Source organism: Castanea sativa, chromosome 3 (genome assembly GCF_040712315.1).
Source record: "Castanea sativa cultivar Marrone di Chiusa Pesio chromosome 3, ASM4071231v1".
Classification (NCBI taxonomy): domain Eukaryota; kingdom Viridiplantae; phylum Streptophyta; class Magnoliopsida; order Fagales; family Fagaceae; genus Castanea; species Castanea sativa.
Genome location: NC_134015.1, coordinates 20557641 through 20584454, shown reverse-complemented (window position 1 = coordinate 20584454; position 26814 = coordinate 20557641). Strand labels below are relative to the sequence as shown.

The following is a 26814-nucleotide window of genomic DNA, read 5'->3' as shown; positions in this document are numbered from 1 at the left end:
GCTTCAGTTTCCCAGTCTATGAATTCTGCAGTACCTCTTGCTATTTTCTCTAAATTTTTCTTTGGGTTTTTTGTATGAGCTTATTCTATACTTCTCTCCACTATAAAATTAACTTTTAATTTTAAAAGGAAACATCCCATAACACTAAGATGCTCTTGTATAAAATTATTCTTGGTTTGCACTTCTCTCTTCTTCTTCTTCTTCTTTTTTTTCTCACTAAATAGTGTATCTTCTCCATTTTTATGTAGATGGTTTGAGATTTTTGTTACATGTGCTTCTGTTTTTCTCTTTTTGTTCAGGTTTTTCATACACCTGAGGGAGTGCTTTCCAATGAGCAAGGTGTTTATGTTGCAGAGTCCATTACTGCCAAGAACACAAAACAAGCAAAGGGTCGTTTTCGGATGTATGAAGACCAAAATGACATGGTACTTCTACATGTTTCTTCTTTGTAGGTTCTTTTTCCCCCCTTTTTTAAATAATAGTTATATATGATGTGTATGTATTTGTTCCAGGATCTTATCGGTTCTAATCATTCTGTAAAGAGAGAACCAGCCAGTAGAGAAGTTGCTGGTGTGGGGAAAAAGGATACTGGGAAGTCAACTAAGAAAGCTGGCAAGTTACTGTTGCACCTGTGTTCTGTTAATACTCTAATTTGTTTTCGTTGTTATTAGTTATTTCTAACATTTTTTTATATATTATTTTGATCCATCTAGATAAGGGAAAGACAGCAAAAGAAGAGGCACGTGAATTGCTTCTTAAAGAGGAGGCATCCATACGTGAGAAGGTTCAAGAAATACAGAAGAATTTGTCTTTGATGCTGACAGCTCTTGGGGAGATGGCTGTAGCTAATCCTGTATTTGCACACAGTCAATTACCTTCCCTGGTTTGTGTCCCCACAGCCTGCCTTTCTTGATCTTTTCTTTTATTGATAAATTATTTCTCTGATTTCTAATTTATCAGTCTCATTTATAATTACTTCATTTTTGTGTCCTAATGAAAGATTTGTTCGGTTTGCTAAATCTTCTTCATTGGTAAGGTCTAAAGCCAAAGATTCATTAATCCCATCTCCTCCCCATTACCACTTTAGTTGCGTTAGAGAAATAGGAGGATAATACTATGTGTTGTACCCATGTGTTGTATGGGTGGTACCTCTTCTAGAAAGGGTCAGGAAGTTTCTATGAGGTGAGTTGTCCCTACCTGCTGTCCCATTCAAGAATATTTGTTTTCCTATTGTAATTACCCTTTCTATATATATTTATCAAAAAAAAAAAAAATTACCCTTTCTATATAAGGAATGAATGGTAAGAGGGCTGAAATAAAAAATGGGTCCCATATTTTCAGTGCAACATCATCTCTCATTCTTCTTCTTCTTCTTCTTCATGGTATCAAAGCATTAAAAGTCCTTGCCCTCAGCGTTCTTTCCTTTGTTTTCTTCTTTCCCCTACTACTTTCTTTTCCTATTTGCCTTTATCCGCTTCTAGTGTTTGCCGACTGATACACTTCTGGCGTTTTCGGCAGGTACTGTTCTTCTTTAGGCTGGTTCATTCATTTTTGCCCTTATTTAGCTTGGCTAGAGACTTTTTTTTAAATTCTATTTTCTTGTTGCATATCTGCATTTGCTGCTTGTTTACTTTTACAATGACTATTAGACCTGAGATTATGTATTCCTTGACCACTTTGAGGGCTCCCATGACAACTCTATATTTCATTGGCAAGAATTATATATTTTGCGCTCGCCTAGTCTAGATATTCTTACAAGGAAAAGCCTTATTTGGTCATCTCTTATCTGACAAGCCATCATCGTCAGCTTTTATGAGTGATGCGATTAGCTCCGATGAATCGACTACCATTACCACCGTTGCCTTACCAAGCCTTTAGGACCAAGAGGACCATCTGATCATGGCTTTCATGCTCTCTAATATCGAGCCCAATATCAAGGTCACTCTGATGATCTGCGAAGGACATTTGGGAGTGTTTTCAACACGTCATTTCTTGGTCTTAGAATGTCACTCAGTTGTATGATGTCTGTAAGAACTACTTTAATCTTGAGCAAGATGATTAGGGGGCGTTTGGTTTAGCCATTTTCATCACTCAATTCTCTATTTTCATCACTCAAAACCCAAATGTTGTGGGCCCCACCTCATGTTCTCCTTTTTGGTTTAGTTTTTATTCTCAGTTCTCATTTCTGATTACTCAAAAAAATGAGTTATAGTAATGAAAATTGAAAACACATTTTAGATGTTTTCAAGTGATAAAAACTGAGTTTAAGTCTAGAAGCTTTGAGGGTCGCGATCGGTCCATTCTTGAGTTTTAGTCTTTTTTCTTTTTTACTCTTCTGGAATGGTGTTTAGTTTTACCATCTTTTTCTTGTCTTTCCCTTCCTGTTTTGTTTGATCATTGTAATTTGGTTTCTTGATTTTTTGCCTCTATAGTACATTTCCTATGTACGGGGCTGTGTTCTTCTCTAATATATATTTTTCGTTACTTATCAAAAAAAAAAAAAAAGTGATAAAAACTGAGTTCAATGGCAAACTTGTAAAAAAATAAAGGTGTTGGGACCCACATTTATGACTAATCTTTATCAAGTCAGGCTTCACTTTATTATATCTCTCTCTTGCTCTGGTCTCTCACACAAACCAGAAATGCTGGTCTCTTTCTTCTTCTTTAACACCCACAAGCCTTCCCATCCCAGAATTTTTTCTTTCTTTCTTCCTTGTTCTAATTTCTTTCTTCTTTTTTTTTTTTTTTTCTTCTTTCCTCTTTGCCTTTCTCATACCAGAATTTTTTTTCTTCTTTCTTCTTTTCCTTTCTCATCCCAAATTAAAGATCTGTTTGTTGAGTTCTCAAACAAAAAAAAAAAAAAAAAAAAAAAAGAAAAAAAAGAAAAAAAGATCCGTTTCTCGGTGGGTTTATGTGTTGTTTATGGTGGCATTGGGTTTGTGGGTTGAGATTGGTGTGGTTGTGGGTTGTTTATGGTGGCGTACTCCTGGGTGGTTGTTGGGTTTTTGTGGTGGTAGTTGTTGGTTTCTGTATTTAACGGTGGTGAGTTTGTGTAGCAGCTGGGTTGAATGGTGGTGGTAGGAGGCCGGGTGGCTGGGTTGATTGGAGAGAGAGGGTGGTGGTTGGAGAGAGGAAGAAAATTGTGAAGAGAAAGAGTGAGATTTTTAGAGGAAAGTGAAGAAGCAAGAGAGAAAAATGAAAGGAGATAAGAGGGGAGAAAACATACGCGGGGAAGAAGAATACTGTTCTGACGAGGACAGTGTGTGGGCTCCACCAGGTCATAAATAATTTGACTTTAAAAAGTGAGATATCACCCCTGATTTTGAGATTCATTCTGACTTCAGCACTCCACTCTCTGATTTTGACACTTTTTTGGTGACTGTTTTGCATTTGTCGTCTCTCATGATAGTTATGGTCACGAGGGTTATGACTCACAATTGATCTACTCTGTATAGAGAAACACTATTAGGATATGGATGTTTGATTTACTAGTGGTTTGGAATTTTAATATTGGCCACTTTGCGCATAGATTTTATGCTAAGAAGCACAGACACAGGTATGAGTGCAACACGGTGACATTTTTATTTTTGAAAAAATAGGATGCGAGTGATAATGGATAATAAAATAAATCCATGACTATTAAAGGATGTTTAGAAATTAGAATACAAACCAAGAATAAAAATATTTATTAATTTCCAAATGCACTATTATTAGTCAGAGCATGAATGCTTTCTTTGTTTTGTGAAAGGGTATTTGATTCCTTTTATTCTCACGTCCAAGCCGTGTTGGGCATTTTAAAATTTTTTTTAAAAAGGACTTGACTAGGACATGCATGTCAAGTGCACTACATGGGTACGGCACCTGAATGAAGTATTTGTGTTTTCTAGATTTTATTTATCTTCGACCTCCCCTCTTTAAATGAGTGTTATTCCCTACTTTAGTGCTCCTTTCCCTCTGATTCTAACACTATTTTTGGTGAGCTTTATGCACTTGTTGCCTTTCGTGAAACTTATGGTGGTTCACGAGGGGGCCGTAGTAGTTGGGGTGGTTGCAGTGTGCTCAAGGGGTGTTGGACACTAGCATTTGGGAACTGAACAAGTGCATGCATTGTGGGTACTACAACCACACTGGGAACTGAACAAGTGCACATATTGTGGGCACTAAAACCACACTGTTGATTACTGTTGAGACCTCCATAGCTAACCCTTTTGGTCTGCCAATCCAACTTTCACATAGCATGAGCCCACTCCGGCATCTGGAGCATCCACTGATGTCCCGGTCACTAGATTAATCTCTATATCCAGAGACGTGAATGCTCAATTGGTTGCCCATCAGTTGCGAGTTTCTTTAACCTTCACAACTGCCTAATCCAACCGTCATCAGCTTTCAATCATCAATTATTGGGTAAAATCCTAACTATTGATCACTTTTGAAAGTGTATATTAGTTGTGATAGAGTGGTGTAGCTGGTTTCCATGTGTTAGAGGAAAGGAACTATTGATCATCTACCTCTATTGCACAATTGCTAGAGAGGTTTGGACCATGTTATGCTCTTTGTTTGGGGTATTTTGGGTTATGCCAAAAGGTCCTGTGGAGCTCTTAGCCAATTGGCAAGGCGGTAAGTTGAGCAGGTGTAATAATGCTGAGATTTGATGCATGATCCCTTATTGTATCATGTGGGGTATTTGTCGGGAGAGGAATGCCCTGATCAGTTCATGAAAGATCAGTTCTGAAAGATCAGTTCATGACCTGAAGCCTTTATTCCTCAAGACTTTATTTTTGTGGATAAATTCTTTGGGTTTGTTCTGTTTTGCTGCTTTTCATGACTTGATTGATCGATATACTTTTAATGTTTAATTTTGGTGTTCCTATTGTATACATCCATTGTAAATGTATGAGAAGTTGAGAGTGGTGAGAAGCAGCAAACAAGATTGGCAACAAGTGTGAAAATCAGAGGCAGAAAAAAGAAGCAAAGAAATGAATTAAGAAGAGAACAAGCAATAGATGAGAGACAGTGAGGGAAATTTGGGATCTATAGGCACCTGAGGCAGGAAAAAAAAAATTTAGTGGCAAACACTGTTTGCCCTAAGATGAAGAGATGAGTGTGAGTGTAAGTCCAGTTGATAGAAGTCCTCCATTGTCTTTAATATTTTTCTTCTTATTTTTGATGTTATCATGTTGTGACCGCATTCAGAACTTCTCACCGCTGTTTCAGGAATAAAAAAATAAATTTTTTCACGTACGCCCTGTAGATACACAGGCAACTGTGTCCCAGATATGTTTGTGTGTGACATGTGTTTGACATGGAACACTGAGATTTTAGGCATAGTCTTGCTTCTTAGCTTTCAGGTGTTTATGTTTTGACAATTCATTGGGTTGCATTATCTGATTCAGGCTGGTAACAAGCCATGGAATTGGAAATTGCTGCTTTACATTAAAATTGGACATGGGATCTGTTCCTCTTCCAACTGGCAAATGTACTATTGGTTATAAATGGTTATAGACGGTTAAGTTTCACCTTGATGGATCTGCTGATTGCCTTAAAGCTTGTTTAGCTGTCAAGGGCTATACGCAGACCTATGGTATTGATTAGGATGAGACACTCTCATCTGGTCTTGATCTCTTCTATTTGAGTTTTTTTTTTTTTTTTTGATAAGTAATAAAAATGTATATTCAAAAAACTGCCTCATGCATAAAGGCATAAGGCATAACAAAGATTACAAAAGAGAGAACAAAAAACAAAGAGAAAACTAATTACAAAAGAGAGAACTTAGAAACATGGGGAGGGAATCACTAGAGGTGAGTCCCCAAGCCCTAGACTAGTCGAAAAGGGAGCCACTGAAAGAGGCGAGCAGCTGGTCATCAGTGCTTTCCATGTCCTCAAACGTCCGCCAATTTCGCGCCCTCCAAATACACCACATTAAGCACAACGGAGCTAAATTCCAAATGCTAGACGAATGCTTACCCAACCAATTCCACCAACCAAAAAGAGTATCTGCAACCGATCTTGGCAAAACTCATGACATCCCAAAAGATCTAAAAACTAAGCTTTACAGCCGATAAGCCTTTCCACAATGAAGTAACAAATGATCCACCGTCTCCCCATTACAACGACACATAATGCACCAATCAACAAAATCAAATCCTCTACCTCGCAGATTGTCACCTGTAAGAATCTTGTCCCATACGGCAGTCCAAACAAAGAAAGAAACACGCCGAGGAGCTTTGACCTTCCAGATACCTTTCCAAGGAAAGATAATAGGCAAGGGACCTCGAAGTTTATTATAAAACGAGCGGATATCAAAATCCCCATTCCTCGTTAACTTCCATCTCATACGATCTCCATTCTCAGTTGGAGGTAAATTAGAGCCCAAAGTACGAAGAAAATCATCCACAACACCCATGTCCCAATCATTCGGTCTCCGTATGAAGCAGACATCCCAGCTTCTCCGTTCCTCTTTCCCCAACCGCTCCAGACAAGAGGCCACAGAGGCTGCTTTATTGGAAGCAATCCCAAATACAGCCGGAAAGGTTAGTTGGAATGGTGAATCCCCACACCACCTATCTGTCCAAAACTTCACTCTATCCCCCACCCCTACCTTAAACTGAATATTTTTGCTGAAAACCTCCCAAGTCATCCGGATACTTCTCCACAAACCACACCCATGTACACCTCTACCTAACTTGGATGTCCATCCCCCCCACTCTTCCCCAAACTTCAAAGCTATAACCCTTCTCCAAAGCCTTGTCTCCTCAACCCCAAACCGCCATAACCATTTCCCTAGTAAGGTTTTATTAAAAGTAGTTAATTTCCTTACTCTTAGCCCACCATTTTCCACAGGAGCACACCCCTTATCCCACCCCACCAAATGTGTCTTGGAATCCCCCCACAAAAAAATCCTTTTCCTTCTTTTCAATTTTATTGGCCACGTGTAGGGATAGTAAAAAGAGATAAAAAGTAAGTTGGAAGGCTAGATAACATACCCTTGAGCAACATCAGTCGTCCACCTTTTGACAGATAAAGCTTCTTCCACCCAGCCAACTTACGCTCTATTTTCTCTAAGATAGGATTCCAAATTGAAGGAGACTTGTAGGAAGCCCCCAAAGGCATACCAAGATAGGTCATAGGCAAAGACCCAATCCTACAACCCAAAATCTCTGCCAAGACATGGACATTATGAACCTCCCCAATGGGGACCATCTCACTTTTCAAACCATTTACCTTTAATCCTGACACAACTTGGAAACAAAGTAGTAGCATCTGAACATGTAGAATTTGCTCCACATCTACATCACAAAACAGAATCATATCGTCTGCAAACAAAAGATGTGATACACATTCCCTTCCACCCTGTCTACCATCAACCCTAAAACCATGAAGTAAACCAGCACCTTCAACTCTTTTCATCATCCTACTGAAAACCTCCATTATAACCAAAAACAACATAGTAGATAGCGGGTCCCTTGTCTCAATCCCCTTGAACTTCCAAAAAAGTCAACTGGAGACCCATTAACCAAGACAGAGAATTGAACTGTAGATATACTAGTACGGATTCACCTACACCACTTCACCCCAAATCCCATTCTCTTTAACAAATCTAGAAGAGCCTCCCAATTCACATGATCATAGGCTTTTTCAAGATCCAGCTTACAAATAACTCCCGAAATCTTACTCTTCACCTGGCTATCAACACACTCATTAGCGATAAGAACTGAGTCAAGTATCTGTCTACCGCCCACAAAACTATTCTGAGACTCAGATATTAGCTGATCCAAAATCTCTTTCAAGTGATTTGCCAAAACCTTATATACACTACCCACCAAGCTAATAGGTCTGAAGTCGTGGATATTGGAGGCACCATTCTTCTTAGGGATTAAAGCTTTGAAAGTTGCATTAAGAGATTTTTCAAACTTACTATGTTGATAAAACTCTTCAAACACAGCTAAAACATTGCTTTCCACAACTCTCAAACAATGGTGGTAGAAGGCCATAGAGAAACCATCCGGACCTGGGGCTTTATCTCCTTCTAGCTCTTTGACAACTCGAAGAATCTCCTTTTCAAACCTCCGTTAAAGCCATTCCCTCTCCAACCCCTCAATCTGATCAAACTCCATGCCTTCCGCAAAAGGCCTCCACTCCTTTGTCGCCGTATACAATTTTTTATAAAACTGTACTACTTGGTCTGCCACCTCTGAATCTTCCTCATAAATAACTCCATCCACCTCCAACGTACTAAGATGATTATACCTTCTTTGAGAATTAGCTACCTTGTGGAAGAACTTAGTATTGTTGTCTCCTTCCTTGATGCAAAGCATCCTCAACTTCTGTCTCCATGAGATTTCTTCCAAAGAATGAAGGTTCTCTATTTGAGATCTCACCACAACCCTCTCACTCATCTCCCCTTCAGAAAGGCCAAACTCTCCATCCTTAGCATCTAATAATTTCAAGGCCTCCAATAATTCTTTCTTTTGACGACCTACATTTCCGAACTCACTACGGTTCCATTGAATAATGTCTCCTTTTCAGAGCCTTCAACTTTTTGGCAAGCACATAACTAGGAGTACTTGAGAAAGAATATCGACTCCACCAAGAATGAACCCTATCTGTAAATCCAGCCGTTTTAACCAAATATTCTCAAACCTAAAAGGACTCTTCCCCTTCGTTATCCCCCCTGCCTCCACTAGAATAGGAAAGTGATCTGAAACCAGGCGAGGTAAAACCCGCTGGATCACATCCGGGTAGTGGTCTTCCCAATCATGAGATACCAGAGCTCTATCTATCCTAGGCATCGAAGGCTCATCTGACCCACTATACCAAGTATAACTCCCTCCCTCCAACGGTAAGTCTATCAAATTAAGCTCCTCAATAAACTCAGAAAAAGTCTCCATAGCCGGAGTAAGACACGATCCACCCAATCGTTCACTTGGGAAGCGAACGATATTGAAATCCCCTATGTAACACCATGGAACATCCCAACATTGCTGAATTCCCATCAGCTCATTCCACATCTGCCCCCTCAAACTATTATGATTTGATATCTGTTTTGACCACCTCGACTAGACTTTGTATCAATTGTTGTAAAAAATGGCTTTCTTCATGGTGATCTCCATGAGAGAGGAATTCCTTAGTAGACTTACCTCTAGAGGGTGCTTCCTTCACTTGGTTCAGAGATTCTGGCCTTCCCTCTATGTTTAGAATTGATAGGGTTTTGGTTTCCCTAGACTGGGTGGATCACTTCGAGAATGTTTCTCAAAGGGTGCTCCCTCGGGTTATTTCTGACCATTGCCCTCTTTTGTTGGAAGCTGGTGTTGTTCGAAGGGGTCGTAGTGCTTTTAAATTTGAAAACATGTGGTTGAAAGTTGAGGGTTTTGTTGATAGAGTTCAGCAATGGTGGAACGGGTATAGTTTTGTGGGTCTACCAAGTTTTATCTTGGCTCAAAAATTGAAGGCTTTGAAAGCAGATTTAAAAAAGTGGAACAGGGAGGAGTTTGGTGACTTGGCACTCAAAAAAAAAAAATTGCTGACTGAATTGAGGGGTCTTGATGTGAGAGAGGAGCTGCAAGATCTCTCGAATGAGGATCAACTTCATCGTATTCAACTCAAAGCTGACATAGAATAGTTGGCTTCTCTTGAGGAAATTTCCTGGAGACAAAAATCTCGTGCTTTGTATGTGAATGAGGGAGATAAGAATACTCACTTCTTTCATAGATTAGCAAACACATAGAAATGCTAATCATATTAAGAGGATTGAGGTGGATGGTGTTCTTTATGAGGATGAGTCAGATGTGCGTTCTCAGTTAGTCCGCTTCTATTAGGGGTTGTATGAGGAATCTGAATTGGGTCGCCCTACTATGGATGGATTAGAATTTGCTTGCATTGAAGAGGAGGAGAGGCTGACCCTAGAGAAGGCGTTCACAAAGGAGGAAGTATTACACGTCTTAAGGGAGTTGGGAGGGAGATAAAGCCCCTGGTCCTGACAGGTTCACGATGGCTTTCTTTCAAAATTGTTGGAGTGTGGTGGAAAAGGATGTCATGGATTTCTTTGATTTCTTTCATCGTCACTCTGTGTTTGAATGGTCTTTGAATGCTTCTTTTCTCACTTTAATTCCTAAAAAGAGTAATGCTGTTAACATTAAAGATTTTCGCCCTATCAGCCTAGTGGGCAGTGTGTACAAGTTGTTGTCCAAGGTTTTGGCTAATAGGTTAAGGGTGGTTTTGGATAAACTCATCTCTGAGTCTCAGAATTCGTTTGTTGGTGGTAGGCAGATTTTGGATTCAGTGCTCATTGCAAATGAGTGTCTGGATAGTAGGTTGAAGAGTCGGTTACCGGGTGTGGTTTGCAAGCTTGATATTGAAAAAGCATATGACCATGTAAACTGGGAGGCCTTGTTTTATCTGTTGGACCGGATGGGGTTTGGGTCGAAATGGAGGGGGTGGATTAAGGCTTGGGTTACTTCTGTCCGCTTCTCTGTCCTGGTAAATGGTTCCCCTGGAGGTTTTTTTGAAAGCTCTCGTGGGTTGAGACAAGGAGACCCTTTATCCTAGCTACTGTTTCTCTTGATTATGGAGGTTTTAAGTAGAATTTTGAAGAAGACAGAGGAGAATAATCTTATTCGGGGGTTTCATGTGGGAGCAGTGAATTTTGTTGGTGTTCAGATCTCCCATTTGTTGTTTGCGGACGATACTATCTTATTTTGTGATGCCTCTAGGGATCAGTTGCTATCCATAAGGTTGGCGATGTCTTGTTTTCAAGCTTTTACGGGTTTGAAGGTCAATGTTGGGAAAAGTGAGATTGTTCCTGTTGGGGAGGTGAATAATATAGATGCATTGGCTAGCATTCTTCAGTGTAGAGTGGGGAGCTTGCCTATGAAATACCTGGGGATGCCTTTGGGAACTTCTTTTACTGGCCTTCGACTTGGAATCCTATTTTGGAAAAGATGGAGAAGAGACTCTCAGGGTGGAAACGTCTCTACTTATCTAAGGGTGGTAGGCTCACTTTACTAAAAAGTACTCTATCGAGTCTTCCTACGTACTTTTTATCTCCTTTCACTATTCCTAAAGCTGTGGCTGCTAGAATGGAAAGGATTCAGAGGAATTTTCTTTGGGGGTCTGTTGAGGGGAGTTTCAAATATCCTTTGGTGGCTTGGGATAAGGTGTGTTCACCTGTTAAATTGGGGGGGCTGGGGATAAGGAGTGTGGCGTCGTTTAATCAAGCTCTTTTAGGGAAATGGTTGTGGCGCTTTGGGCAAGAAGTTACCCATCTCTGGCGGAGAGTTATCTCCACAAAATATGGTGAGGGTCAAGGGGGGTGGTGTACTAAAGTGTGCAGGAGGACCCATGGTTGTGGCCTTTGGAGAAGCATTCATGAAGGGTGGGAGAGATTTTCTAATCACCTATCTTTTGTAGTGGGTGAAGGCACTCGCATCCTCTTCTGGCACGATAGGTGGATTGGGGATTATATCCTAAAAGATCTCTACCCTGAGCTCTATGTGTGTTCAGTTGCCAAGGATGCTTGCATTTTCTGAAGTTTTGTGGCTTCCGAAAGGAGGTTCTACTAGAGTGTGGAATTTAAGGTTTTTTAGAGCCTTTGAAGATTGGGAACTTGCTGCTTCTTTTTCTCTTCTTCATTTTATCCAACCTCATATTCCTCGGGGGGATAGGAGGGATATTCTTTGTTGGCGGCTCAAAGGCAATGGTAAGTTTGACACCCGCTTCTATTACCAAGCAATTTGGGGTTCCTCAAATTTTGTGTTTCCTTGGAAGGGTGTCTGGAAACCAAAGGTTCCTAAGCGAGTAGCTTTCTTCTTGTGGACAGCTGCTCACGGTCAGATTCTCACATTGGATAATCTCATGATTAGGGGTCATCGCCCTTTGGCAAATCGGTGTTGTATGTGTTGTTGTGATGGGGAGTCGGTTGACCACCTTCTTCTTCATTGTACTGTTTCTCATACCTTATGGTCTCTTATGCTTCAGGCTTTTGGTATCCACTGGGTTATGCCAAGATCAGTGACGGGGTTGGTATCTTGTTGGCATCAGTGGTTAGGGAAGCATAACTCGAATATTTGGAATTTGATTCCAGGGTGTTTAATGTGGATTGTTTGGTTGGAACGGAATCGTCGCTCTTTTGAGAACATGGAGAAGACATTGGATGAGTTAAAGGTGTTATGTCAGCGTAGCCTTTTTGAGTGGTCTCGTTGTTGGGGTTTTACTGATTCTTTGTCTCTTTCAGAGTTTATGTTTTCCCTTAGATTTTCCTTCCCTTAGTTTTTCTTTCTTTGTATCTTTCTGTTCATCATCATGAACATCCTGTACTATTTTTCATTATTAATATTACTTCTTTGATTACCTATAAAAAAAAAAAACAACCTCAAGGGTTTCAGGGGGAGGATTGAGACTGTGTTTGCAAATTTTTCCACTTAGTAGCATAGGAAGTCTGTGTAGTTTGCAAACATTGGAGAACATCTTTATGCAACACCAACAAGCAACTAGAAGCCCGTAGTGCCTAGGGCTTTATAACTCAGTGGCATTGATTGGTCTCCTTTGTGAGGAGAATTATGATTCAAATCTCTCTTTCCCACTGGTTGTAAAATTAAATTATAAAAAATAAAATAAAAACCCATACCATTTAGATCATAATTTGTCTCCATTGGCTGTTTGATAGTTTCTGCTAAATTCTCAACAGCGAGTGGATTCTTATGGTGAATTTAACTTGAATATTCTAATTGGCTTACTAACGTTCCAAGGCTTGCAAGGGTATATGATTGTTCTGATGATTCTTGTCTCTCTGGATAGTCCATGAACCCTGAAAATTTGCTAAGTAATGTAGTATGTATGTATGTCTATTTAAATTGTTCTCCATTTTAGCTTATATAAGCTCTCACTTTTTCGTGTTATATCAGGTCCGGTTTGTTGATCCTTTACTACGATCACCAATAGTATGTGAAGTGGCATTTGAAACTATGGTGAAGCTGGCTAGATGTACCGCACCACCTCTCTGTAATTGGGCCCTCGACATTGCTACTGCTTTACGCTTAATTGTGACTGAGGAAGATCGTCTTGTGTTCGATCTGATTCCATCAGGTGGTGATGAAGAAGCCAATGAAAGACCATCCTTGGGGCTTTTTGAGCGAATAATTAATGGCTTGTCTGTATCTTGTAAATCTGGACCCCTTCCTGTAGATTCCTTTACTTTTGTCTTCCCGGTAAGTTTTCCTACTTGTCCTGTATGATTGAATCAGTTCAGTGTTGCTTCTTTTACTAATTCTTAAATTTCTCACAGATAATTGAGCGAATTCTGTTATCCTCCAAGAAGACGAGACTCCATGATGACGTGCTGCGGATTGTTTATTTGCACATGGATCCTCTATTACCCCTTCCAAGGCTTCGGATGTTATCAGTTACTTATCTATATTCATTTTTAACATGCCCAAAAACACGCATACACATAGATACATATAATATAGAAATTTTGTTTTCTTCAATATGTTTGGTTCTGTTGTTTCTTAGTGCTCACTGTAGTGTTAACTTGCTGATTTGCAGGTTCTCTATCATGTTCTGGGTGTTGTACCAGCCTATCAAGCATCTATTGCTCCTGCATTAAATGAGTTGAGTCTTGGTCTGCAACCCAATGAAGTGGCACCTGTACGTGCTTTAAAAACCCTTTCAAATTGTTCATATAATGTGTTTAGGTACATTGCTTATGCTATCTATTTAAATGTGGGTTTACAGGCTCTATATGGGGTATATGCAAAAGATGTTCATGTTAGAATGGCCTGCTTAAATGCTGTTAAATGCATTCCTGCTATTTCTAGCCGTTCTCTTCCTAAGAATGTTGAGGTCGCAACAAGTATTTGGATTGCTTTACATGATCCGGAAAAGGTTAGTGTTGCTAATTGTTTTTCCTACAATCATAAATTAAATTTAAAATTAACCCCCTCTGTGAGGTTTATTTAGATTCTAACTAGAAAATTAGCAATCATTTAATTTTATTACAATTCACATATTTCTGTGGGAAATTATTTTGTACTCTCGGAATATCATAAATGCGTACTCCCTCCTCTCATATGAATGATAGGTCTTACTAATTAAATTCATGGTGGGACCTACAATTAATGTGAGAGGGGGGAGTATGCATTTATGGTACTCTGGGAGTACCTAATAATTTTCCTATTTTTGGTGTTCTTCCAACAATTGGGCAGAGATATCATTAGATTAATTGATTATAGCTTTCTATAATCATTTTCTTTCCATGGATCCTCAATCATGTTTTATGTATATCTCTATCATTTCCTCAGTTATGTTGTTTAGCGGTTATCATCATATTGCTCTTCTGCCGAGATGCTCTTCTACTTTGTAGTTTCGTTGTTTCTATGGGTGATGCAGGAGGCAATGAGAAGACAGACTTATTATATTTTATTTGATTTTAAGTATCAAGGTCAATTTTGTAATTTCATAATATTCTGGAATGGGCTATGCTAACAGTCCATTAGATCTTCCTTTGGGTTTTATTTAAGTTGGGCTTAGCAGTAAAAGCCTAAGGAGTCCAAGTCCAAGTCCAAGTCTTATTAGGGTTTTAAGAAATCCTACTTCTACTGATGTTATTTTTGGTCTTCTTCTACCCTTTTTCATTCCCTCAACTTGGACTAACTCACTCTTTCTTACTGGTGCATTAGTTGAACATGGCCAAACCATCTTGAGTGACCCTCCTTCATCTTTTCATTAACAGGGGTTACCCCTATCGTTATGCAAATGTTCTCATTTTGAATCTTATCTTTCTGTGTATTTATACTCATCCATATTAACATTCTCATTTAAGCTACACTCATTTTATGAATATGTTTCTTTTTAAAGCCCCAACATTTGGTACCATAGAGCATAGCTAGTCGTATAGCAGTCTTATGATGACCAGGAAATTCTTATACTTCTCTTTTTCTGCTCCCATTTTAAAATATAAGGTGCTTGTCTGCAACCACGCAATTAAGACTTTGTATTGGCATACTTCTTTGTTTACTCAATGTGCCCTCCAGAATAAATGTAAATAAGCGCTGATTTTTTTCACGATACATCTTTCTTCCAACAGTTGTATGAGCTATTGAATTCTGATTTCATTATATATGTGCTCTATGAGAAGTTCTGATGCCGATCTATTTATATTTTGTATTTTAGTTGTTGCATCTTTGTTGAATTTGTGCATCAAAATATTTCTCTTCGGGTTTTAGAAATTTTGTTTTTCTGTTTATTTAATTTATTTTCTTCTCTAACCGACCTCTTTGCACTTTGTTATCCTGATGTTCATTATGTTTCAGTCAATTGCAGAAGCGGCAGAGGACATATGGGATCGCTATGGGCATGAATTTGGGACTGACTACTCGGGACTTTTCAAAGCACTTTCACATTCAAATTATAATGTCCGCTTGGCTGCTGCAGAGGCATTAGCTACTGCATTGGATGAAAACCCGGATTCTATACAGGTTAGTTTTGTTTCAAACGTCCACCATAATTTATCGATGTATTTTTCTTATATTTTTATGTTATTTTCAGGAATCTCTTTCCACCTTGTTTTCTTTGTATATCCGTGATGCTGGTTTTGGAGACGAAAGTGTTGATTCTGATTGGCTGGGCAGACAAGGAATAGCATTGGCATTACATTCTGCAGCTGATGTTCTGAGAACCAAAGACCTTCCTGTTGTTATGACATTTCTCATATCACGGGCACTGGTAAGATCTGTGTTATTCATCTCAAATTATGAAACTTGTTTTTATTCTTGATGCATGTATTTTTTGTTAATTTGTTTTTATCATGTGTTGACAAAAAAGAGATGTTTTTACTTTTTGGCTTAACAGTCTTGTTGAGCTGTTTATAGTCTATTTATTTCTTTTTTTTTTTTTGGTTTTGGATAATCTTTAAAGCTAAGCCAAATGTATATCATAAGGATTTTTTTGATTCTGCAGGCTGATCCTAATGCAGATGTTAGAGGAAGAATGATCAATGCCGGTATCCTGATTATTGACAAGCACGGGAGAGAGAACGTGTCATTGTTATTTCCAATTTTTGAGAACTACTTAAACAAAACGGTTAGCTCTTGTTGTGATTGATTTAAAAAAAAAAAAAAATTCTTATTAATTTTTAAATTCATTTTTGCAGTGTGGTGTAATTAGAATTACTTTGCCCTATAAACAATTGGGTCTTTTGCTTTGTTCCCATGTCTTAAATACTGAACTACTGATTGTATGTTAATTTGTAGGAATATCACTAATATATTTCTATCTCTTCTGTTAGGCATCAGATGAAGAAAAGTATGATTTGGTCCGTGAGGGTGTGGTTATCTTCACAGGAGCTCTGGCCAAACATTTGGCAAAGGTGTGAGTTTTACTATTTTGGGAAAGTAACTGTGCTGCTTTACTTTTCCAGTTTGATTTTATTAAATTGCTTGTTGAAACTCTTACCCAAAACCCAAAAACAAAATGGCATTTTGAACAGGATGATCCTAAAGTTCATGCTGTTGTTGAGAAATTGTTGGATGTGTTAAACACGCCATCGGAAGCTGTTCAACGGGCTGTCTCGATGTGCCTATCTCCACTAATGCAATCAAAGCAAGTATGTGAAAGGGTGATTGTATATAGTATTTGACTTTTTAGCTTTCTTTGTAGACACTTATGCAGTTAAGCTTGATAAATTTGATGTTCTTAAATTTCTTTTGTGTATACACTTCTCATGTACTAGGGCACTTATTTTTTTTTTTTTTAAATATATATATATATATATATATATATATATATATATATATATATATATAATTTTATTAACCATCAAACAAAAGATTTTAGATGTTCTTAAAAATGATGGTATACCCCCGAACATTTGTTTCTTAGTAATGGAGGAAAAGGTTCCAGTGTTACAGGTAGGTTTCAATAAATGGCATTATTAGAATAACAAAAAAGGTACATTGCTAGCTGTTACTGTCTGTGCTTAATTGTTAGGCTTTCCTGGTCTGTAGGCTATGCAATAAGCTGTGACATGGTTATTTATGTCCAAAGAGAAGTCTCTGGAAAAAAAAAAGAAAAAAAAAGAAACACTGTAGCACAACATTTCCAAATCAGTCACTTAATATAATAGGTCTTGGTGTTTGAACAAGGCAATAAATTCCACAAAGGGTGATACTGTTACATTTCTGTCCGTGATTCTTTTTATCTTCAAAATCTGTTCAGTCATGCTGGCTTCAATTATCGTGTTTAAGATGCTTACTTCGAAGCATAAACTTGTCTATTATAATGATTTGAACCTTTGTATTGGACTGGAGTTTTTTTTTTATTTTTTATTTTGCTTTACATTCTTTTTTTGGTGCTTTAGGATGATGCACCTGCTTTAGTTACTAGGCTGTTGGATCAATTGATGAAGAGTGACAAGTATGGGGAACGGCGTGGAGCGGCTTTTGGACTTGCTGGAGTGGTTAAGGGATTTGGAATTTCTTGCTTGAAGAAGTATGGTATTGTGGCTGTATTACGGGAAGGTCTTGTGGACAGGTTATTGGCAATTGATTCTTCTAAGTGGCTAATACTACATATTTTATAAAAATGAGATAGTGCTGTTTTTGCATGTGAATACTTGATTAAATGGAGGTAATATTTGTGGGTAATTAAATCAATGGAGATAGGCTTTTATATGTTAGTCTATCTTTAGTAATTTGAATAAGTTATATATTTTGGGAGAGAAACATTATGATGAGCAAAGGCCATGTAATTTTGTCACTAACGTGGTTTCTTGTTAAAATTCTTGAGTGCATTTATGCATTTAAAAAAAAAAATAAAAAACCAGGAAGTTATCGTCTTGAATTTTTGATATAATACACAAAGCTAGATTTTGTTATATTTATGTTGTCAAATGTTATGGTCATTGTCTCTGGAGTAGTGACTTCCTCCCTGAACACACACATGCATAGATACCTACATATATATATATATATATATATATATATATATGCTATCTGTCAAAATATATGTTATCATTGTCTCTAGGATTACTTGCTCTGCAAAGTAAGAAATTTAATCAATGTAATTGTTAGTGACCTTCCTGGGGGGTTAGAACTTCTTGCAAAGTTTAAAGCCTTGCCTGGTATTGTGGTTTATCCAGGATATAGATATATATATATATATATATATATATGTATGTATGTATGTATGTATGTATTAATGTTCTTGTTTTACAAGTTCTTGGACATGTTTTTGATATAACAGATTCTCACATCTCAATTACTCATGCGGAGGCATGTTTGCAGTGTGGGGGAGCTGGCCTTGCCAAGGGCTTGCAATATAATGAACAATGTGTTTTTCTTTATGAACTATTGTGTGGGAAGGTGGCTGGGATAATAATTGATAAAATCATAAAAGGTTTATTGCTTGTGTTGATCAAAATTTAATTTCCATTTGGGATGTAATTTTGGCATCCTGAGTGCAATTAAGTTGTTTTTATTTATCTTTAAGGAAGGACCATGTAGTATGCTATTTACAATAATGAATTTTTATGTGAAGATCTTTCTAAATCTTGTTATCAATTGCTCAAAGTAAAATCTTTTCCCTCTCTGATGGTTGCATTTGTGGTGTGGAATCAAGTTATTATATTTCTGATAGCATTAGTTTTACTATAATCTTTGTCCTACCCGATGGGGAAACATTTAGAATGTTTGAATTTTGAGGGATTAAGATTAACTTGATGTGATGATTAATAGAAAAGAAAGTGAAATAGGAGGGAGGGAGGGAGTTTGATGGAATAAAAAAATCCAAGCTGACTGGATTCTGTGGATGTGGATGGAGGAAGCAAGGGAGATTATAAGTTGAAGAAGAGAACAGAAAGATGTAGGGGGAAGTGTATGTTGCTGGCTGCACAGCCTAGCGGTTGGAGGCTTGGGATGAGCTGTAGACACAGGGTCCCCTGGATTATCTGAGACATGGTTCTGGTGGATGGGGTCCTGTATCTATGGTTTACTCACTAGGAGTGGGTCCAAGGGGTCCAACCTTGGTGAGGTTCCGCATCATAAAAAAAAAAAAAAAATTTAAAACAGACTTGCCAAACTTAGCTTTTGCTTGGACAATCAGAGAAAAAGTGGGGGAAAGTGGCTCCTTAGGTTTATTTGTCAATAACATATTCAAAGAAAACTCTACTTTTGTTCATTTATAGCCTATCAAAATGAGAACAAGGGAAGTGAGGGGGTCAGGTTGGATAGACCAGTATGATCTAATGGGTCTCAGGCAGTTTCAGCCAGGTGGGAACTCAAGTGGCGGGTGGAGCTTGAAAGGAAAAATAGTCAGTTGTCTGTCAGATAGTGGTTTCTCAAACCTCTACATGAGCAATCTGATCGGACCAAAATGTAACTACATATGTAGATGTAGATATATATTGAATGCCCAACTGTCACCATTGCTGCCGACTACCCCATAATGGCTGCCTCTCATCGCTCTGTTGACTCAATCTGGCAAGACATTTTAGTTTTTGTGTTGCTGCCTCTTGTCAGGTCGAGTGATGGGTTGACCTCAAACCCAATCCGACTCGGCCTATGCTCTGTCTTTAGGTGCAGCTCAGGTCCGATTGCTATGAATAAGTCTGACTCAACCCAGCTGGGCTATCCTAGGGGAATTTATGTGTAGTATTGTTTTAAAAAAAAAAAAAAAAAATTTCTAAATCAGTAGATTTGTGTGTAGCATGGTGGATTAACTTTTTATGACTATGCAATTGTGAAAGTTGGTACGCTTTTGTAATCTTTGACTTTGGACCTTTTTATATTTACTGAGGTTTTTTCACCATATAATGGGAGAATGAAGTTGTAGTGCATTAAAAAAATTTAAATCAATAGTATTTGAATGTAACAAGTTACCGCTTACTGATTATGTTAAGTACAGGAATTCTGCAAAATGTCGTGAAGGAGCTTTACTAGGATTTGAATGCCTTTGTGAAACACTTGGAAGATTGTTTGAACCGTAAGCACGCACATTTTTATGGCCAAAAAACTGACTTGTTCTGTAATCTCGGTTTGTCTAACTGTTTGCTTGTTACCCCATGTTGGTACAGCTATGTGATTCAAATGTTGCCATTACTTTTGGTTTCTTTCTCCGATCAAGTTGTTGCTGTTCGAGATGCTTCTGAATGTGCTGCTCGTGCAATGATGTCTCAACTTAGTGCTCAGGGGGTGAAGCTTGTACTTCCGTCTCTTCTAAAGGTGTTTATTTCACAATTTATTTATTATCTATGGTTGTTTTAGGGATATATACAATTTAACTGGTGGTTTTGTCTTATTAACTATTTTCTCCTATCCCAAACTATTTTTTCTTTAAAAATTTGTTAGATTGGATGTCAGTTGTTCATCGTTTTTCTCTATCTTTGGTCAGTGATTTGATAGATATTTGTGTTTTTTGTGCTTGATTGTTGGTATACTTGGGTGACTCTTTCTTTTGATCTTAATAAAATTCATTATTTATCCCAAAAAAAAAAAAAAAAAAAAATAGTACACAAATCTTCCATTGTTACATCTGATCCCCTAAAGTTTGGATTAAAAGAAAATAGTTAGGGTTCCGTCCAAATTTATAGATTTTGCATTTTTTGGACAAACATTGAATTACAATTTACCCCTCACAATTTAGTCCCTTAAAACTTTTCAATTGCTACATTTTAACCCTTTAAGATTTCAATTAAAATGAGTCTTTTGACGGAGCCACAGAGATTTCCTTTTAGTTTAAATCTTAGGGGCTTAAATATAATAATTGGAAGTTTGTGGACTAAATTGTGATAGAGACAAACCACTGGTGTGGGGGGGGGGGGAGGGATTTCAATTTCTTCTTGTTTCTTTTGTACCTATACTGTTTTTCTTCGTAATTGAAAATGAATCTCTCCATTTGCTATGATTTTAATATAAATAAGTATGCAAGTGAACATTCAAGTAGCGCTTATCTTTCTTGTGCTTCCTGAACCAGTTTATTGTGGCTAGAAGTTTAGAATAGTAGTCTGGTTAGATGCAAGGACATACCATATGGTATAGGGTTTACGCTATCTTGAGTTCTGTTTGGATCTGTCAAATAGTTTCCGTTAGGGTCCTGTTTGTTTGACCTAGGACTGGCAAGCAAATAATCATCCATAATTTGAATGTCACCTTTATGTGAAAATTTATCTGTTTACATTAGGATTTCCTTTTAAAAATTTGAGAAGCTAAAGTTCCTTGCAAGTGCATTTTGGATGTAAACAAATAGCTTTAAGTGTGTGAATTTGTGGATTGTTTTACAATTATCAAGGTTTGATTTTTGAAGGCAAGTGTTACTAAAATTTTTTGGCATTGGCTAATTGATTGTTTTAAATGTGAGTTTGAAAGGGTTGGATTGGTGGAAAAAGGCTATGAAATATGAGGCTTCATATTTTTGAAAAGGTGTAAAGAACTGATTGAGGTTTGGGGTTGGGATATAGCAAAGAAAGTTGAAATTTGGTTGCTGTTAGTTGGTCTGCGGACCATGACTTGAAAACTAAGATTTCAGTATTTGTGATTTTGATTTGGCAAACGGTGGTGGGATGGTTGTGTTAAGATTTTAAAAGCTTATGGTAAGAGGACTTGATGGTGGTTGAGCTTTCGGCTTGTTGGCAAGGAAAGTTTGGGTGGCATTGGAATGGTGCTATTTGGATGGTTGTCCCACATTGTTTTCTATGGTGCATTTCCAGATCTTATACTCTTCTTCTTTAAGACTCTCTTGGAATGGGTTGCGGTTTTAGGGATCCAATCTTTTTTTTTTTCTTCAGTTCATGTTTTAATGGACTATTGTAAGTTTTGCACTTGATTGTACTTTGTTCCCGATGTATACTTCCTGTATACATAGGTGACACTCTCTTCTCATTTTTAATATATCTTTTCATTACTTACCAAAAAATATATCTTTTCGTTACTAATCAAAAAAAAAAGAAAAAGAAGCAAAACAAGGAGATGACAGTGAAGGGGAAAAATTGGTCTCCTATTCCTACTTTATGTTTGATGTGGACACTTTGGAGAAATAGCCGCACCTTCATTTGGGTGGAGGTTTCAGTTGTTGAGCAAAAGTCTGATTTTGGGATCAATGTTTGAGTGGTTTTATAGTCTATGGATCTCATGATGCATAGTCAATTGTAGACTTTGTAAAGCTTCACTTTCTTTTCAATTGTAGTTCTACCAGGCTTTAAGCCAGAGCTGTTGCTCTGAACTAGATACTACTTACTCATTTTTTAGGAGGGTGTTGTGTTCACACCTTGTATGTTCAAAGTCTTTCTTCTATATCAATAAAGTTATCTAATTCTTCATCTTTACAACCCTAAATCAAGCCCTTTCTTTTACCTTTCAAAACCTAAATCCTCACATACTTCTACCAAGTTACTATCACATAACTCATCAAACTTCCTTTAAATTCTTAACACAACCCCATGATCCTTTCTTCAACAACTCTAAATAAATAAATAAAATTCACAAATCCTCCTAGACCTTAATCCACCACAACCACACGTTGACGAATTCTCTAATTTGTCATACGTCAGGGTGTTATTTGCTAGCTCTGTTATAATTGGGATGGTTATTTCATCTTTTCATAATTTAGGGTGCTAAGGGCAAGTATCTCGATAGTTTGGGGTGGGTTATTTTTTATTTTTTATTATTTATTTTAATTGATAAAACAATGCACACTTGCACTGTCCTAAGAGGCAACAAAGAAAAAGAAACTAAACAACAACGAAAGTACAAAAATCAAGCATATATTTGTGGAATCTGTGGATCATCTACTACTTCACTGCATGCCTTATGGTGTGAAGCTCTCTTCTCTTTGCTTGGAGAAACTGGATTGGAAAGCACCTATCAACCATATGGAATATGGTCCTGGCATGTTTAATGTGGATAGTTTGGCATTAACGTAATACTCGCATTATTGAAGACAATGAGAGACCCCTAGACCTCTTAAAATCTCCTCCTCCGTACTTTGTTTCAGTGGGCTCGTATATGGGGTTGTGTGAATTGTATATCAATTTCTGAATTCTTACTTTCTCTTCCTTTTAGTTCTTGATTTGGTTGTTTTTGTTCCTTGTTCAGAGTGTTCACCATCGTGAACATGATATTCAGTTTTTTTCAATAAAAGTATTATTACCTATCAAAAAAAAAAAAAAAAAAATCAAACATATCAAGAAGAGAAATGAAAGTAACAACACCCGAAGCATTTGCCTTTTCAAACTAAGTTTGAAAGAAGAAGAGCTTAAACTCATGATTCAACCTTTCATCCCCTTAAAAAGTATGTGTATTCCTTTCCCTCCATGTGAAACACATAAGACAGTGGGGGACCATACTCCAAAGCAACTTGCCTGACCAACTTGCTAAACTTGCCTGACCAACTTGCTATAAGTTCCACATCTCCGTGTTCCTCTTACACATTCAACACCAATCTCACCCCCTCCCCCCCACCAGTTTAGGATAGTTTGCTACAATTAACCTAAGTCTATATGAATAAAAAATGTCAAATCTATTTCTAGATTCATGTGTGTTTGAGAGAGAGAGAGAGGTACCCACTAACTTGAATTAAAGTAAAGAGCTACCCTTTTATGGCCAAATTACAAGACTGCCTTTTGTTTTCTCCCTCAAACTGAATTTCGTTGAAGCTGTCACCTGAATCGCTTTTAACTTTGTTTGAGGTGTTTGCCTCATTAAAGGTGCCTCACCTCAGCACTTTGACTAAATGAACTTAAAATGGAAACCAAATCTAAACTAAAATAATCGAAATGAAATTATAGTGAGCAACATCTTCGTAAATTTGGAGGCACTTTTGCCACATTGTTGGTATATAGCTATCTTTAGTTGTGGCCCCTGTACTGTGCCCTGAGAATGTGTATATTTGCTTTGTACCTCTTGGAACCAAGATTTGTTGCATTGGTTTAGTCTTTTCTTTGCTCTTAATGATAGTTTTATCATATATATTTTTTGTTTTCTCAGGGTCTTGAAGATAAAGCATGGAGAACAAAGCAAAGTAGTGTACAACTACTTGGTGCTATGGCTTACTGTGCTCCTCAGCAGCTATCTCAGTGCCTCCCCAAGATTGTGCCCAAACTTACAGAGGTCTGTCTTAATCTCAACTTGAGTTTGTTATCTATAATTTAAATTTTTATTTTTTCTCTTCTTTGAAGAAAACGAGTAGTCTTACACTCCGTTTGTTTCGATAGAAAACGTTACGTAAAGATAGTTTTCCAGTGTTTGGTAGTATTAGAAAAAATTAGTCAATGGAAATCTATCTTTTGTCAATAAAAAATGTATGACTTATTTTTAAAGATTGTTTTCCACTAAATTTTTTGGAAAACAACTCTATCTCACAACAAGCTTAATAAGAGAAGTTAAAAGATTATTTTTCATTTAAAGTTGTTACCAAACATAGGGAAATGAGATAGTTTTATAGAAAATACTTTTTGAAAAACGACTCATTTTCTAGAAAACAGTATCCCCAAAACAAACAGAGCGTTAATTAACCTTCATTCTTGCGTCTGATTTCAGGTTTTGACTGATACCCATCCCAAAGTCCAGTCGGCAGGGCAAATGGCCCTTCAACAGGTTATGATTGGTGTTATGAATTATTAGTGCTGTTAGTTTTTTTTTTTTTTTTTGTGTGTAATTTCTGAATTTAACTCTGTTTATTTATATACATTTTTGCATAATATTTTCTTGTGCTTCTTAGGTTGGGAGTGTTATAAAGAATCCAGAAATAGCTTCACTTGTCCCTACTCTTCTAATGGGTCTAACGGATCCCAATGACTATACGAAATATTCACTAGATATTCTTCTCCAAGTATGCTCTATAGTCTTAAATCGGTACTGTCAGTTGCCTTGGTTTGTTGTACGGTACTCTAAATTCTCATTGATTCTTTGCAGACAACTTTTATTAATTCAATTGATGCTCCTTCACTTGCCCTTTTGGTACCAATAGTACATAGAGGGCTAAGGGAGAGAAGTGCTGAGACTAAAAAGAAGGCTGCGCAAATTGTTGGAAATATGTGCTCATTAGTTACAGAACCAAAGGATATGATTCCATACATAGGATTGCTCCTTCCTGAAGTGAAAAAGGTATTTTCTTCGCGAGAATTGTTCAATTTGACATTTCTTGTATGCCTCTACTCATTTTTTGTGTTCAATGCAACAGGTTCTTGTGGATCCTATTCCAGAAGTCAGATCAGTTGCAGCTAGGGCCCTGGGATCCCTTATAAGAGGGATGGGTGAAGAAAACTTCCAAGATCTTGTTCCATGGTTATTTGATACGCTTAAATCTGATAATAGTAATGTTGAGCGCTCTGGTGCTGCTCAAGGGTTGAGTGAGGTCAGTCCAAATTTATTTCTCAGTTTGAGCTTTTTAAATTTGATATGTTCGGTATTATCCTGTTTTCTTTCTGGGGTTTTCCATGTACTTTTTTATTTTTTTTTGATAAGTAAGAATGATATATATACGAAAGGTTACTCTATGCCTGAAAAACACAGAGCAACCCAAAAATTACAAGAAGAAGAAAACAAAGAGAAACAAGAGAGAAAACCAAACAACAAAGAAATTACAATAGGAAAAGGGAGCAAAGAAAAGAAGGGAGGGAATCACTAGACGTGAGTCCCCACGCCCGAGACCAATCAAAGAGAGTTCCACTAAAAGAAGCAAGCAACTGATCACTAGAGCTATCCAAATCCTCAAAAGTCCTCTGGTTCCGCTCCTTCCAAATACACCATAGGATGCACAACGGGACTAAATTCCAGATCTGAGACGAATGCTTCCCCAGCCAATTCCACCATCCAAAAAGTAAGTTTGGAATCGAACTAGGCATAACCCAAGCCAAGCCAAAAGTTATAAAAACAAAGCTCCATAACCGATAGGCCACTTCACAATGAAGAAGTAGGTGATCTACCGTCTCTCCACAATGACGGCACATAATGCACCAATCCATAAAATCCAATCTCCTCAATCTCAGATTGTCTCCCGTTAGGATCTTATTCCAAGCTACACACCAAACAAAAAAAGAAACTCGCCTAGGGGCCTTTACTCTCCAAATAGCTTTCCAAGGAAAGATAGTTGAAGGAGAATTTCTTAATTTGTTATAGTACGATCGGATGTCAAAAGCCCCATTAGGCTTCAATTTCCATCTTATCCGGTCTCCAACATCCATAGGAGGGGTTATAGCACCCAACATACGAAGAAACCGCAGCCCTTCATCCATCTCCCAATCATTAAAAAATCTACTAAAACGAACATTCCAAAATCTTCTATTCTCCGCCCCCTGCCTATGCAAAGAAGCTTCAACAGAAGCCTCCTTATCAATGGCAATGCCATACAGCCTTGGAAAAGCCAATTGAAAAGGTTGATCCCCATACCACCCATCTTGCGAAAACCTCACCCTATTCCCCAACCCAACCACAAACTGACAATTTTTGCTGAAATCCTCCCAACCCATGCGGATACTTCTCCACAAACTACACCCATGAGCTCCCCTACCCAGCTTTGAGGTCCATCCCCCCCAATCTTCCCCATATTTTGAAGCGACTACCCGCCTCCATAACCGACCCTCTTCCTTTCCAAACCGCCCCTCTTCCTTTCCAAACCGCCACAACCATTTCCCCAATAAAGCCTTATTAAAGGTAGTGAGTTTCCTTATCCCTAAGCCACCATTGGCTATAGGCGCACAAACTTTGTCCCATCCTACCAAATGAATCTTGCTATCTCCCCATAGGAAATCCCTTTGCAACTTTTCAATTTTAATAGCCACATGAGTAGGAATTGTGAATAACGATAGAAAGTAAGTCGGAAGAGTAGAAA

General features: G+C 37.8%; 1 protein-coding gene across 1 annotated transcript in view; it reads left to right on the top strand.

The window, feature by feature from the left end:
• Positions 1-26814, top strand: part of LOC142627727 (protein ILITYHIA) — a 58550-nt gene that overhangs the window by 13369 nt on the left and 18367 nt on the right. The window contains exons 16-35 of the mRNA XM_075801592.1: positions 300-425; positions 513-612; positions 714-883; positions 12900-13202; positions 13280-13396; positions 13540-13641; positions 13729-13878; positions 15306-15470; positions 15541-15717; positions 15952-16074; positions 16280-16360; positions 16481-16597; positions 17351-17523; positions 19894-19971; positions 20063-20210; positions 23970-24092; positions 24522-24578; positions 24703-24813; positions 24897-25088; positions 25165-25338. Of these exons, the coding sequence (XP_075657707.1) occupies positions 300-425; positions 513-612; positions 714-883; positions 12900-13202; positions 13280-13396; positions 13540-13641; positions 13729-13878; positions 15306-15470; positions 15541-15717; positions 15952-16074; positions 16280-16360; positions 16481-16597; positions 17351-17523; positions 19894-19971; positions 20063-20210; positions 23970-24092; positions 24522-24578; positions 24703-24813; positions 24897-25088; positions 25165-25338 (2787 nt within the window). The remainder of the gene's footprint in view (positions 1-299; positions 426-512; positions 613-713; positions 884-12899; positions 13203-13279; positions 13397-13539; positions 13642-13728; positions 13879-15305; positions 15471-15540; positions 15718-15951; positions 16075-16279; positions 16361-16480; positions 16598-17350; positions 17524-19893; positions 19972-20062; positions 20211-23969; positions 24093-24521; positions 24579-24702; positions 24814-24896; positions 25089-25164; positions 25339-26814) is intronic.